General features: G+C 54.1%; 1 protein-coding gene across 1 annotated transcript; it reads left to right on the top strand.

Annotated features, from left to right (window-relative positions):
• Positions 1–1,190: 1,190 nt before the first annotated feature.
• On the top strand, positions 1,191–10,916 carry Zc3h12a (zinc finger CCCH-type containing 12A). Its single transcript, XM_028790174.1, has 6 exons — positions 1,191–1,297; positions 1,989–2,468; positions 6,472–6,611; positions 8,445–8,679; positions 9,116–9,222; positions 9,405–10,916. Exons 2-6 carry the CDS (start codon positions 2,023–2,025, stop codon positions 10,268–10,270), a joined length of 1,794 nt encoding a protein of 597 aa, XP_028646007.1. The 5' UTR covers positions 1,191–1,297; positions 1,989–2,022; the 3' UTR covers positions 10,271–10,916.
• Positions 10,917–14,976: the final 4,060 nt, after the last annotated feature.

Genomic DNA, 14,976 nt, shown 5'->3' on the forward strand with positions numbered 1-14,976 from the left:
ACCTGCATTTGCTTAGACAAATGAGACATGACTGAAATATTGACACACAGTAATAAATGCTTAGTTTTGAGTGGTTTGGCTTCCTGAGCCTCAGTTTCCCTATATGCAAGCATGTTGGTGACACAATAGACTTTGTCCTCCTGTGCGCAAGTCCTGGGTTCCCTTTCTCCCTCTCCTCTGCACCTCTCTCTTCTCTAGCACACACACACATACACACACACACATATGCAAGAATGCATACACGAATGCATGCACACATGTGTGTGCACACACTGAGAGCCATGGGTCACTAGTGCCCCCCAGAATGCTCGTAGTGGTTCCTGGTGCTCTGGAGGTCTGGCTGGCTGAGGCCCTTCAGCTTTTCCCTGCGTGTCTCAGGAGTAAATGGTGCCAGCATGAGAGATCACACCTGTAACTGCAGCACACAGGATCCTGAGGAGTGGGGCCACTGGGTTGTTTTAAGGCCAGCATGGGTTATGTAGCTTGACCTTGTGTCAGAAAGAACAACAAAAGCCAAAGGAAACAAAGGTCCACGAGCACACGGATCTGTCCATCATCTAAGGCCCAGGGTGATATTGTAAAGGGTTGTCCTAGACTGAGGGATCTTGTCACCTCTTGTGAGTAAGGGACAGGATGAGTTTTTGCATGAGCTTAATAGCATTCTTCATGGACTCTCCCACGGCGATTGGTGTCAGCGTCCCTCCTTTCCCTGGCATCTCCATCACTGAGCAACTGTGGTGGTGGAGCTTTCCTGTCTTGGGAAGGTATTTTCTTCAAGAAAACTGTCCCTGGTCCTGAGTGTGACTATCTCTGAGCCGGCTTCGGTTCACAGTCTATGTGTCTGAACTGGAATGGCCCGATTTCCATCGGCTGTGGCCTCAACTTGTGCAACTGGAAACCTGGACCAGGCCGGTGGGGCTGTCAAGTTATTGAAGTGAACCCGTGAGGCCGTTCTATTCCGGTTTTGCATGGTGCACGGAACCTGCTTCTGCAGAGCCTGCCTTAAGCTGTCTGGTGGTACAAGCCTGGAGCCGCCCAGACTTGGCGTGGCCAGGGGCGTGGCTAGAGGTGCTGGGGCGGGACCTGTTCAGAAACGGGGAGGCACCGGCCCGGGCCTACGGGGAGGGGGGGGGGCGGGGCAGAAGCGAGGCGGAGCAGGAAGGGGCGGCGGCCCTGCCCGGCTTCCGCGTCATTGCCCTTAAAGCACCTGCCTGCCTGTCGCGGCTACGACGGTGCTGTAAGAGCCCGAGACTCGGCTCCATGGACACGCTACGGACGGCGTGCGGCGCTCGACGGGGTGAGTGCTAGCGGGTGGAACCGGTGCTGCGCTATGTTGGGTCGAGCTCCGGGAGGGTCGTGCGCAGGCAGTGTCTCCGTCGCTGGTTTCTGGGACCCCGCCGAGTTCACTCTGGTTCGTGGAGCGGGGTGTCTTGGGGCACCCGGCGCGCTCGGGGCTCTAGCCAGGACCTTCTCGCGTCACCGGGCCCGGGAGCCAACCAGAGGCACCCAGCAACTTTTCTCCCCGTGGGTCACCCCGGAAACTTGTCCTTCCCGGAATGGAACTCTGTCCCTGAGCCGAAGTATGAAACTCAGGGACGAAGGCGGTGGCCACAACGGGGAAGCCCCTGGGTCCCCTGTGCACTTCCAGCCCCAGTTTCCTTCTGAGAGCCCCGCCCCTGCCTCCTGGGTCCCTTGGGTTGGCGTGGAACAGAACGGGGTTTGGGGGTGGAGTCAGACCAAGTTCAAATGTTTGTATCACAAACTCTGAGCTGATGACCTTGAGTAAATTCTTACTGCCTGTGCCTCGGTCTCCCCCTAATAAAAATAACTTCTTGCTGAGAGCTCTTGAGATCACAGCCTGGGCTGACACGTGAAAACGGCTTTGAATAGTGTCTTCTCAGTTCATGTTGCCTCATCCTGTGGAGGAGAGGCTGAAAGAGACCTATATTGGGCATTCCTTGCCCCTAACCCTGTGGTCTGGTCAATAGGAGCTGTGATGGACACATTCCAAGAATGTGAAATATGAGTGACCCCTGTGGAAAGGAGCCTGTCCAAGAAACCAGCCCCACCATGAGTCTGTGGAATCTTGAGGACAGACACAGCTGCCAGGGTCGACCTCAGCCAGACCAGGATCCTGTGGCTAAAGAGGCTTCTGTTTCCGAACTGCAGATGAAGGTGGACTTTTTCCGTAAACTAGGATACTCGTCCTCTGAGATCCACAGTGTCCTGCAAAAGCTGGGAGTCCAAGCAGACACCAACACGGTGCTGGGGGAGCTGGTGAAGCATGGGTCAGCCGCTGAACGAGAGTGCCAGGCTTCGGCAGACCCCTGCCCCCAGCCCCCCCTGGTGCCCCGGGGTGGAAGCACCCCCAAGCCTTCCACTCTAGAACCGGCCTCACTCCCCGAGGAGGACAGAGAAGGCAGTGACCTGAGACCTGTGGTCATCGATGGAAGCAATGTGGCCATGAGGTACGTGTGGAGAAGACCTGTGGAATAGTATCTGTGGCTCTTCCTTTGGGAAGAGAGCTTTGCTTTTCTCGTGGACTGGTGAAGGAATACAAAGGCTGTCTGAGAGATCCCACTATGTGCCAGAAGGACCCCATAAGCCTTAAAGACTTCCTCGGGGGTGTTTCTTGAATCCTATAAGAAGGAAAACACTTGTTCAGAGTCAAACTTCTTGATAAATGAGAAGCAAAGGTTCAAACACAGCCTTCTTTGCCCAGAGTATACCTTGTGCCATGGTCTATCCTTGCCTATGGCATGAAGCAGGACAGTACAGGGGATTAACCCATGGGCTCAAGAGCTTTCTGGAAGCCAGTCACTTAGCCAGTTGGGCCATTTCTTCACTCCTTTGTCCCACTCAGGTGGTCCCTGTGGGGAGAAAATGCATAGAACGTGGAGAGTTACAAGTTCTCAGTGGACAGGTGTTATGCAGTGGCTTGAGTCCTCTGGGACCTCCTTGTCCTGGACTTGAGCTCCCACTGAAGGAAGGCTTATCAGTTATTCAGAGCTTCTATCCCTAACCAGCTGTGACCTCTTTGTCAGATTTGGCTCTTCAGCTGCATGTGCAGAGGTGCGCTGGGCTCAGGTGTGCTGTAATGGGAGTCTATACTAGCTGAGGCCACATGCGCTGGACTGATCACTGGGACTTCCCAGATCTCTTGTCACCTTTGCATATCTCTCAGGGAATGGGGTGGAGGCAGAATGTGAGGCAGGCCACCTCTGACCTCAGGGAGCCCTGACTTCTCCCTCCTATCCAGGCCTCACCCTCCAGCCCTGCTTTCTCCCAGTTCCCTGCTGGTGAGTCAGGACTGGGTGGATCTGTACAAGGAAAAGTTCCTGTTGGCAGGGACCAGGGGAGACCCCAGCAAAAGAACAGGAAGAGGGGAAGTCTCCTTTCTTGATGCCCTGAGGGCTCTCCCAAGAGGACTGCCCAACTTGTTATGATGTCAGCTTCCCCACCTGGCATCTGGTCCTACCTACTCCCAGCCCAGCTGGGTCAAATGAGCTGTCCAGCTGGTCCCTGCCCTACGCAGCTGGTGCATGGAGGCAGCCCTTTTCTGCCACCTTTGTGTCTGTCGTCACATCTTTAAAATAGGCCGATCCTGGGCTGGAAGGCTGAGAAATGCTGGCTTCCATGCCAGAGGGCAGCAGGTCTAACTGGTTACCTTCAGAGTCTGGAGTTCTCTCTGAGGTCCTGAGCTAGGGTAGGATTTAGAAGGGGTCTAACTTCCCCTGAGAGTCCCGGGCTGGGTGTTATGAGTCTTGTGGGCAGCCATGTGCTCTGTGTATTTGTATTCTGGGCAGGAGAAGGAGGGGCCTGGACAGGAGGAGGGGCAGTAGTGGAGGGGTTCGGGAGAGCTGACACCAAAGAGACAGACAGCCACTGTCTGCCCGCCTGCCTATCTGCTGGGGGTTTCTGAGCTGGGGTGGCCACGGAAGGGGAATTCCAGTCTCACACTTCCTGTCTCAGCAGCTGCTTGGTTACTACCCTGCTGCTCCCCACACACACAAGGGCAGGCCAGCTACCCCCCACCATATGCAAATCGTGGGGAAATTCACCTCTGTTTCCTTCTAAGGGAATTTTTCTCCACTAGTCAGGCCCAGCCCAGGCAGTTCTCTTCACCTGGGGAGACTAGCCCTGCCTTGTCCTAGGGCAGGAATGGGAGTTTTCCATAGTCACAGCCCAGCAGGCTGGGGGCCCTGAACTGTGGGCCAGCAGGACTCTGTGGGTGGGAGGAAGTTGGTTTTCCTGGGCCAACCGAGCTTCCTGCATTGCAGTGAGCTAAATGAGCTGTCCAGACGTTCTGGGCCTCAGGCCTCAAGGGCTCTCCCTGCCAAGACTAGGGTTCTGACTACCTGCTGAGGAAACATCCAGGTGCCAGCACTGCTGAGAGCTAACTTGTCCCCAGCCAGGGTTTTAAATGCCCACGGGCAGTATACAGCCTGAGCATCCTGGCATCTGATGTCAGGCTTGACTTTGCTTGCCTGGGAAAGTCCTGTGAGTCCACATATGGACACTGCACACTCAGAACAGCGAGCCATGGGGCAGAGGCCCACCTCACATCTGAGGGAGGCAGTGTAATGGGTCAGCACTGGGCATTGTGAAGGCCCAGACTGGGGGCCTGCCCTGGCAGGTGCAGGAGGGCTTCTCAGGAGTTTTGACACGTCACTTGGCTTCCAGAAAGAAGAGTAAGAATTTGCTGCAAATTGCTCATCATTTCTCTGGCTGTGGGGATGCGTCTTCCTCTTCTTCCTCTCCCTATGCAGAACACACATCGTGGATAACTGAGTTCAGAAACTGCTTTTCTCCCACAGAAACTCTGGGTCTTCTGTAAGGGATAGCACTCAATTCAGTAGCCCCACACACTGGTTCAGTTTTTACCACTTAGCACTGGCCAGGGAACCTGTAAAAGTGGTGGAGTCATGCTTTCTAGACAGAGTGATGGTCAAGGTGGACTCTATGCCTTTCCCAACCAGCAGGGCTGTTGGTACCTAAGCAACAACAGGGTAGTTCTGATCACTGGCTACTGTGTGACCCTAGTGACTAAGTTACCCTCTCTGGACCATTGGAACAAAGCAGAAAGAGGTATGAATGGCAATGTACTTGTGGTGGCTCGCAGATGACTCGGCGTAGAGCACAGCATGGCCAGGTTTGCAGCTCCTGGTGAATGTTAACTGATTCTGAGCAAGCTGCCTGAGACCAGGAGGGAGGGAGTGATCCCTTGGGATGGACTTTGCTTCCTCTGCAATTCAGAGACCTCTAGACCTTGGAGCCTCACTCCGAGATAGCCTTCACGTCTCCAGCTGCCCCACTTCCCACTCTGTGTTCTCTTGGGGCTCCAGCTATCACTCCCCCAAAGCCACCCACAGGATGCGGTCTGCCCATGGACTTGCCTCTTTTGCGTAACATGTATTCAGCTTTATTTGCCAAACATGAGTCTGAGTTGCTCACTCTGGGGCTAGCAAGAGGCAGGGCTTGCTGGGGAGGGAGCCCCAAGCTCCAGTCCTCCTTCAGCACTCCCAGAAAATCCACCTTGCCAGCATCTTTGGCCTCAAGCCTTAGGGAAGTTTGTCCTCCAGGGGTGAAAGAGCTTGTCTACAGAAGCTGTCCACCAAGCTTGTGGGCAGAGACACAGACCAGGGCAAGCAGCTAAGCTGCTTCCGAGGAAAGCCATGTTTAGATAGAATAAGGCCAAGGCCTTATGCCCCAGCCCTCCTGTGAGCAAGCAGAGTTCCCCAGCAATTTCCTGCCCATCTTTCTGCCAGGGGTCACGCCCTCCCTGGGGCGGAGGTAGGGGGGCAGGGAGGGGCAGGGCAGTCTTGCAGGGAACCAGCCTCTTGAGAGGAAAAGAGGTGGCCTTTCACTTTCACACTGAAAAGCTCCTGGCTCTGTTACTTCCTGACCCCTTGTAGAAGGATGATTCCCCATGCCCCTGAGACCTTAGGCACAGACTGAACGTTAATCTGGAACAGTCTGGTTTCTCCTGCTTAACATGGCTGGTGCCTCCCTCCCCCTCCTCCCTTGCTAGTGCCTCCTTGCTATGTAGTGTTGAGGGAAGGAGGTGACTCAGCCTGCATGTGCACATCCATGTCCCCGTGGTCCCTGCAGCTTAGGTGGGGCAGGATCCCCAAGTCTCCCATCACTTTCCCCACCCCCAGGTATGTTGCAAAAGGCTCGACCCTCCCCCTCTACGTAGTGAGCCAGTGTGGCTAGATTCCTGGGTGGATCCACGCTTTTAGATGATGGAATCTTAGGGAAAGTCCCTTCCAGGAGCTGGCCATCAGGCACTGTGGGAACCAGCCCAGGGACAAGGCCTTAGGCCCTTCTGGCAGAGGACCATGGGCTGAGTCCTACAGTTGCCCAGCAAGGCCAAGCAGGGCTAGATTGTGGCTCACTTCTTACTTCTGCGCTGGCCTGGCTGACTACAGACTGCCCACTCTGTGAGCTAACCTTTCCCTCCTCTGCCAGCCATGGGAACAAGGAAGTCTTTTCTTGCCGGGGCATTCTGCTGGCTGTGAACTGGTTTCTGGAGCGGGGCCATACAGACATCACCGTGTTTGTGCCATCTTGGAGGAAGGAACAACCTCGACCAGATGTGCCCATCACAGGTATGTGTACCCTCTGGAAGTGGGATAGTTTCACTGTACCAGGGACCCTGGTGCTTCCCAAAAGGGTCCTTAAATAGGGCCAGCACCTTCTAAAGGACCAGCCTGTCTTTTTCCAATTCCTGTTGCTTTCAGCAGCCCAGTTCAGGCAGGAATGGCTGGAAGTCACCTTGTGTCTCTTTGGGATGTCTTCCTCATCCTATTAGAACGGGGTGTCCCTCCTTCAACATGCCCAGTGGCATAGGGGCAGTGTAGGTTCATGATTGAGACTGTTGGTGCTGGGCCAAGAAGACAGGGTGAGAGGCTTGGCCCTAAGTAACTCAGGTGAGGGCCTTAAGTAGCCATTAGCTATGGGCTCTTCATCTGTGAAATGGGGCGGGTGGAGGTAGCATCCTCCAAACACTGCTGAAGGAGCAGTTGAGAATCGTACAGAAGTGCTTAACCCAGTGCAATGTGAATGCCCAGCACAGCATGAATGCCTAGCACAGTGTGAATGCTCAGTGCAGTGTGAATGCTCAGTGCAGTGTGAATGAATGCCCAGGACAATATGAATGCCCAGTGCAGTGTGGATGCTCAGTGCAGTGTGAATGCCCAGTGCAATGTGAATGCTCAGCGCAGTGTGAATGAATGCCCAGGACAGTGTGAATGCCCAGTGCAGTGTGAATGCCCAGAGCAGTGTGAATGCCCAGTGCAGTGTGAATGCTCAGTGCAGTGTGAATGCTCAGCGCAGTGTGAATGCCCAGTGCAGTGTGAATGCCCAGTGCAGTGTGAATGCTCAGTGTAGTGTGAATGCTCAGTGCAGTGTGAATGCTCACCACAGTGTTAATGCCCAGTGCAGTGTGAATGCTCAGCACAGTGTGGATGCCCAGTGCAGTGTGGATGCCCAGTGCAGTGTGAATGTCCAGCGCAGTGTGGATGCCCAGTGCAGTGTGAATGTTTAGTACAGTGTGAATGCCTAGCACAGTGTGAATGCCCAGTGCAGTGTGAATGCCCAGCACAGTGTGGATGCCCAGTGCAGTGTGAATGCTCACCGCAGTGTTAATGCTCAGTGCAATGTGAATGCCCAGGGCATTGTGAATGTTTAGTACAGTGTGGATGCCTAGCACAGTGTGGATGCCCAGTGCAGTGTGGATGCAGTGTGGATGCCCAGTGCAGTGTGGATGCAGTGTGGATGCTCAGTGCAGTGTGGATGCAGTGTGGGTGCCCAGCTGCAGCCATTGCTCTCATGAAAGCCCCCACCTTGCCGGGCGGTGGTGGTGCACGCCTTTAATCCCAGCACTTGGGAGGCAGAGGCAGGCGGATTTCTGAGTTCAAGGCCAACCTGGTCTACAGAGTGAGTTCCACGACAGCCAGGACTACACAGAGAAACCCTGTCTCGAAAAAAAACAAAACAAAACAAAAACAAAAAACAAAAAAAAAAAAAAAGAAAGAAAAGAAAGCCCCCACCTTGAGGAAGAGGGAGTGACAAGAGGCATCTTTTTAAGAAGTCTGCAAATCTGGGCTAGGCTAGGGGCTTCTGGGCCTCTTCTGAACAGAGCTGGGAGTGTTGTTTTGAGTATGCAGGGGACAGGGCCAAGACACTTCTTCTTGGACCCCTGTGGTACAGGCAAGGCACACAAGCCAGCGGGGAAGCAGGAAGAGCCACTCTCAGCTCCGCACTCCGGCTGAATGTGACGATATTGTGTAGAGATGCACTTGGTTTCCACGCAGCTGGTTTCCATCCTCTTGAAACTGGTGTGAACAGCCTCTGACCCTGGCCACCGTGAGCCGTGGAACCCTGTGGGTCTATCTCAGGGTCTCTGTGGGTCCTGACCTGCAGCCCCGTTCATCCCCCAGACCAGCACATTCTGCGGGAACTAGAGAAAAAGAAGATCCTGGTGTTCACGCCATCCAGGCGGGTCGGCGGCAAGCGTGTGGTGTGCTATGATGACCGCTTCATTGTGAAGCTGGCCTTCGAGTCCGACGGAGTGGTGGTCTCCAATGACACATACCGGGACCTCCAAGGCGAGAGGCAGGAGTGGAAGCGGTTCATCGAGGAGCGGCTGCTCATGTACTCCTTCGTCAATGACAAGTACGTTATTGCTGGGCCCTCGATTGCTCGATTGCTGGGCTGCAGCTTTCGGGGTGACATGGGTTGCGGAGAGCAGGCTAGGGACAATGAAACTTTTGACTAGGGGGCTTGGGACTTGAAGCTAGCTTGAGACAGAACCAATACGTTCCTAGATGGCTCTCCCAAGTAGGTCTATGGCAGCACACATCCCAAGATGCTCTTAGCCTCCCTGAGACCCTGATAGCTCCCAGCTAAGAGACTGCCCTGAAGGTGACCCTGGGGTATACCCTCTAGACTGAGGGATTCCCTCCTTCTCTGGGGTGACCCAACTGCAAACTCAGAAGACTTTTGGGGCATGCTGGCTGTAGACAGGCATCTTGGGAACTGGCTATCTAGCCCTTTTCTTGGTTCCTCTTCATGACTTTTATCTCCTGAGAGCTCCTTTCACCTACCACAGGTTCATGCCCCCTGACGACCCTTTAGGACGGCATGGGCCTAGCCTGGACAACTTCCTTCGTAAGAAACCACTCCCTTCTGAACACCGGAAGCAGCCATGCCCCTATGGTGAGGCCCAGCTCTGTCCTCAATAGCCTTCTTGTACCCTACCTTTCCTCTTGCCTGTCCCAGCCCACCTACGTCTGCTTGTGGCTTCCCTGTGGGGACCACCTGTTCTAGACCACCTAAATCCCAAGCCTGTCCCTTTTCCTCCCTCTGGCCGAATTTAGAGACCTTCTCTGTTCTTACAGGGAGAAAATGTACGTATGGGATCAAGTGCCGATTCTTCCACCCTGAGCGGCCAAGCCGCCCCCAGCGCTCTGTGGCCGATGAGCTCCGTGCCAACGCCCTCCTCTCACCCCCCAGGACTCCAGTCAAGGACAAAAGTAGCCAGAGGTCTTCCCCTGTCTCTCAGCCCAGCTCTGTGTCTCTAGAGGCTGAACCAGGCAGCCCAGATGGGAAAAAACTGAGTGCCAGGTCATCCCCAGGCCCCCACCAAGAAGGCTCAACACAGACATGTGCTACAGCCAGCAGGAGCCTCCCTGTGAGTGGGGGCAGCTTCGGGCCCACAGAGTGGCTCCCACACACCCTGGACTCACTCCCATACACCTCCCAGGAGTGCCTTGATTCAGGCATTGGCTCCCTGGAGAGCCAGATGTCAGAATTATGGGGTTTGCGAGGAGGTAGCCCTGGGGAGTCAGGCCCTTCTCGGGGCCCTTATGTTGGTTATCATAGCTATGGGTCCAAGCTCCCAGCAGCACCTCCCTTTTCTCCCTTTAGACAAGCCATGGGTGCTGGCCACTTCAGTGTCCCCACCGACTATGTGCCCCCACCACCCACCTACCCAGCCAGAGAATACTGGTCTGAGCCATACCCACTGCCTCCACCCACTCCAGTCCTTCAGGAGCCCCAGAGACCCAGCCCAGGGGCCAGTGGGGGCCCCTGGGGCAGGGTGAGCGACCTGGCCAAAGAAAGGGCTGGTGTGTATACGAAGCTGTGCGGCGTCTTTCCCCCACACCTCGTAGAAGCTGTGATGGGACGCTTCCCACAGCTCCTGGACCCCCAGCAGCTGGCCGCTGAGATCCTTTCTTACAAGTCCCAGCACCTCAGCGAGTAATCCAGAAGGTGGCTCAAGGGGCTATCAGGCATCACAGATCGGTCCCCAGCCCCTGGCCTACCCTGGAAGCTGGACAGAGGGACAAGTGGAACAGGCAAGGGAATCCTCAAACCAAAGATACCATAGGATTGGTTCTGACCCTGTGGCACCTCTATCCCGCATGGGTCAGAAACGATCACCCTGTTGATACACATTGTATCTCTGTCATTTAAGGAGACGCTGCCGGTCAGGCCGTCCATCCGTGGCTGATGCCCAAACCCTCTTTTTTTCTCAGGGCAGGGTGGGAGGCCTGGGGGAACAGAGGCCTGAGCTGGACCCCACCCTCCACCCTGTCCCTGGGACGCCGGCACCACCGGCTAGTTGGGCACCATGTGCCTGCCCTCGAGGCCCCCCTCAAGCCAATGCAGCCTCATCCCTGTTCACAGGGCATGAGGCTTCATGTTAGTAAGCAAGATGCTTCTTATAAACCACCTGCCCGCTCTGTCCACCTACCCCCCCACCAACTAGGGCTCCAAAGACCTCTGTTTCCACACCTTCCCCTTCCCCATAGGTGGAAGGGCATATGTATGCTGTGTACAGATACAAGATTTAAATATTCTAAATGAAAAAAAATTGACAAAATAAAGGCTATTGCCAGTCGCTTTAAGATGTAGTTGTCCTTACGGGGCTTGGTGGGTAGAGCTGCTCTGAGGTGACAGGCAGCCAGAAAGGCAAATGTCACTCTCTGTCCTCAGAAAGGAGGGTTCCCAGAAGCAGTTGGTCCTTGGAGCTGAGCCTGCATAGGAGGTGAGGTGGCCCTGGACACAGCAGGTGACAGCTGCAGGAAGCAGAAGTGTAACTGCCCAGAGCCCTGTGGCTTCAGCTGGGGATGGGGGCGGGATGGAGCTGTTCCCCTTTTCTCTGCTGACAAGAATTGAGGGTAGGAAACAGGGAACCGACTTGATCAAGGCCATAGGAGGTGAGGTGATGCAAGTAGGGAGGGAGCCCTTGGGTGCTGCACTCAGGCTCCTCCCAGATCTGCTGTGCGTTCAAAGAACCAGGGTTTGCAAAGCAGGGTGAGGGAGGGCTGGGGTGGTGGCAGCAGCTCGGATGGAGAAGCCCTGCCACTGACTCTACCAGCTGGAGCAAGGGACTATCCCTCCCAGGCCTCAGTTTCTTCATCTATGAAATGGGAAAACTAATGGCAACTACCTTACAGGCTTGTCATGAGGGTTCAGTGAGATAATACATGCTAGGTATGTGACCTGCCTCCTGCCACACAGGAACAGCTCATTACAAGACTTCCATAACCATGACTCCTGTAGGCGGGTTCACAGGACTGACCCTGTTCGCCACGTCAAACTGCTCATCAGCCCTAGACAAGCCCAGACAAGATGATACCTTCTTCCCTCCTCTTAGCTCCAACTTCAAAATATGAACATGAGTATTAAATATTTTAAATGAAAGGCTAGGCTAGCACACAACTCCCAAGCAAACATTATCAGCCAAGGAAAAAGGAGAAAAAATTATAGCTTTAATAACCCCTACCTTTGAACAGTTCCTCTGATTTGTACTTAGTGGTCAGTGTAGCTTAGAGTATTTTTCTGTTTTAAAAACGACTTCAGTACAGAACAGCTGTAAAGCTCTGGAGGAAAATGTTACTCCAGGATCAGCCCCACCAGCTCCACCCAGCTGTTCCCTGACCACCCTTCCAGAAGTTCTTGCTTAAGGCAGGGATGAGGATCCGCTGGCATGCGTGAGCTGGAAGCCTCCTTTCCACAGGCATCAAAGGTCTCTATCCCATCTTGTTTCTCTCAGCCTCCTCCAGAGCTTTTATCAGCATAAGGAGAGACGGGAATGCCTTACTTCCACTTACAACAGAACTATATTGTCCAGGGCTCTGGGAATGTAGCCAATCATGCACTGAGTTCAATACTCAGCACCTGGTGTTGGAGCATACACCTGTCATCCCAGCATCTGGGAAGAAAGATGTGGGAGGGCCAGAAGTTCAAGGTCATCTTTGGTTACAAAGCAAGTTCCAGGCCAGCCTGGCTTGCATGAGACTCTGTCTCAAACACATGAAATAAAACACACAGACACACAAACACTCTCCGATGTGTTCTCAGGTTAAAAGGCTGTTTGTGGGCATCTGTTTGTCTTTATGGGATAGGAAGCTAAAATACCGGACAGTCAAGTTCATTATCAGTTGCTTGGCAATGCTAAGTGACTTGCTCAAGGTCCCACGGAGGAAGGCAGGCTGGGGTGGAGCTTTCAGTATTCTTCCTGATCCCAAAAACCTAACACCAGACTATGGTGACTCAAGCCCCTGCAGAAATGGGAAGTGAGCTTGTCCTGTTGAAGTAACTGGTAATGCTCACCCACTCACCCATTCAGTAGGGCCCTCTCTGTACATGAGATTCAGGGGTCCTCCAGAAGAGAAAGTGGGAAACTCTCCCACTGTACTGGCTTCCTTAGCCAGAGTTGAAGTCATCTGTGACTGTCTTATGGGGGTGAGAAATGAGGTGACTCCACCGGCAGGCAGCAGCATGACTGCCAGCTGACTATGGCTAAAGTTAGGAGGCAGAGCCTGGTCCTGCCGGTTCACTGAAATCAATGAGGGCTACAGAGTCAAAGAGTAGATGGCAGCTAGGACTGGGCTCTGGGGAGAAGAGGGTCAGCTCAGGCCTTCTGATGTCTGCCTTGGTGTCCATGCTTCCTGACAGCTCAGCTCAGCTGGGCTAGCCAGCCACAGAGCCATGCCTTCAGGCCTCTTTCTCAATCTAGCTTCCGGGCAGGGCTACCCAAGCAGCCAGGCTCAAAGCCAAGGCTATTTCTTCTTTGTGACTTGCTTCAGTGTTAATGTCAAAGTTCTCACTATCTTTTGTCCCCTGCCCACTAAGGCCACTTGGACAAGTGGCACCAAATCATGGGACCTTGGCCACCCACCCGTGAAAAGCACACAAAACCGTACCGCCTCTCCAGACATTACAGAATACCTTAACTAGGCCCCAGTTCAAGCCCTGCTCAGTAGCTGGCAGTCCTGGCTACTCGCTGCCCTTGTCTCAGGGCTTCAGCTGCCTGGCCCACAGTGATCCACGTGTGAGCTTAACGGGAGAGGGTGGCAGGGACAGAATGTAACTCCTGAGACCAAAGCTCAAGTCACCAGGCTTGCTGCAAGGGATCAAATTCCAAGTAGCCGCCCCAGCTTCTCCTTACCGCAGCTCTTCCTGGTTACTTGAGCCAAGCCGGTGATGGGGAAACTGGTGTGTATGCAAATTCTCTGTTGGGAAATGATTCCTGGGAGCTGAGCTGGGCCTTCCCACCCTGCCCTCCCTCCCCCGCTTGCACCCACAGGTAGGGACTTCTAGGTGCTTCAGCAAGTTCTGCTCCAAAGACTGACCCCTTCAAAGGGGGACTCCAGCCTGCTCAGGAGCCAAAGTGACTGGGCAGCCTTTGCTTGTAGCCTGAGACAGGAAATCTCTGTACTCCCTGCCAGACTGAGCCAGCCCGCATGGGGTGAAGCACCCTTGCTCTGGGTCAGTCTCCACTCTGTCCCCATCGGGAGTCCCTGAAGATCCTCATACCTAAGCTAAGTACAAAAAAGCCGCTGTGCAAAGCCCTCTTGGAGCTGCTAACGCCCCAAACTGCTGGTGTCTTTGGGAAGATTAGGGGAGCCACCTGTGGGGGCAAGGCCAGTGCCCCATCTCTGCAGCTCCATTTCCTACTTCTGTTTTTCCCTACCACCAACGCCCTCTCCCCACCTTCCCCAGGGGCAGCCTACACAGAGTAACCCATCTCAAAGAGGAGTTGGGTAAAGTGAGCGGTCTGAACTTGGGGAAGAGGGTTATCAGCCAAGCCCTGCCAGAAGGAAGTTGGCCCAAGGACCCCAGGACCTTTGTCCCAGGTTTCATCTCCTGGCTCATCTTCTGTCACTGGCCCATAGCAGATGGGTGGCAGGAACCTGTCCGTGGATCTCCTAGTTCTTGGGAAGGGTGTGGGAGACTTGGCTGAAAGAAGCAGGAAGTAGGGCCCTGTAATTAGGGAAGCCGAAGCTATCCTAGGCCATGGCATGTAAATCCTTCTAGTCAGTTCCTGGAGGGGGAGGAGGCCCAGCCTGTAACCTAGGGTGTGCCTTCTGAAGCTGTTCTCAATGCAGCAGCTGGCTATTCTAAACTGCTTACCAGTTTAAGGAACAGCAAGGAGACTGTGGAAGGAATGGCTTTGCAATCCACCAGGCATGCAGCACCCTGCTGCCACCTTCTGGCAGCTCCCAGTACTACGACTACTGTCAGGAGCCAGTGACTTTGCTCACTTGGAGTCGCTAATACCCCAAACTGCAGATGGTCTTTCAGGGGGCAAGGGAAGGAATGACTCCATGAGATTTTGAAATAATGGGCTGTAGAAATGTGACGCTGTCTGGGAGAATATGCAAAGCAGAACACCGACACAGATGGGGAACTCCTTTTGGCTTTTATTTTGGACAGGCTCGAACTCAGTATGTAGTCCAGGACTGCCCTCCTACCTCAGTTCCCAAAGTACTTAGATCACAGGTGTGTGCTTTTTGTCTAAGCAGTGAATTTTCAAAGGCATTCGCAGGAAGTTCTGACTGTCCGGGCAATGAATTATCCAAGAAAAATTCTTAGGTAGGAAGTACAGCTGATCAGTGAAGATGTGTTCTACATGTGTTAATCCCCCAGTTCAACCCTCAGCAACACGTGCTGCACACA

Source organism: Grammomys surdaster, unplaced genomic scaffold (genome assembly GCF_004785775.1).
Source record: "Grammomys surdaster isolate TR1022 unplaced genomic scaffold, NIH_TR_1.0 125863, whole genome shotgun sequence".
NCBI classification, from domain to species: Eukaryota; Metazoa; Chordata; class Mammalia; order Rodentia; family Muridae; genus Grammomys; species Grammomys surdaster.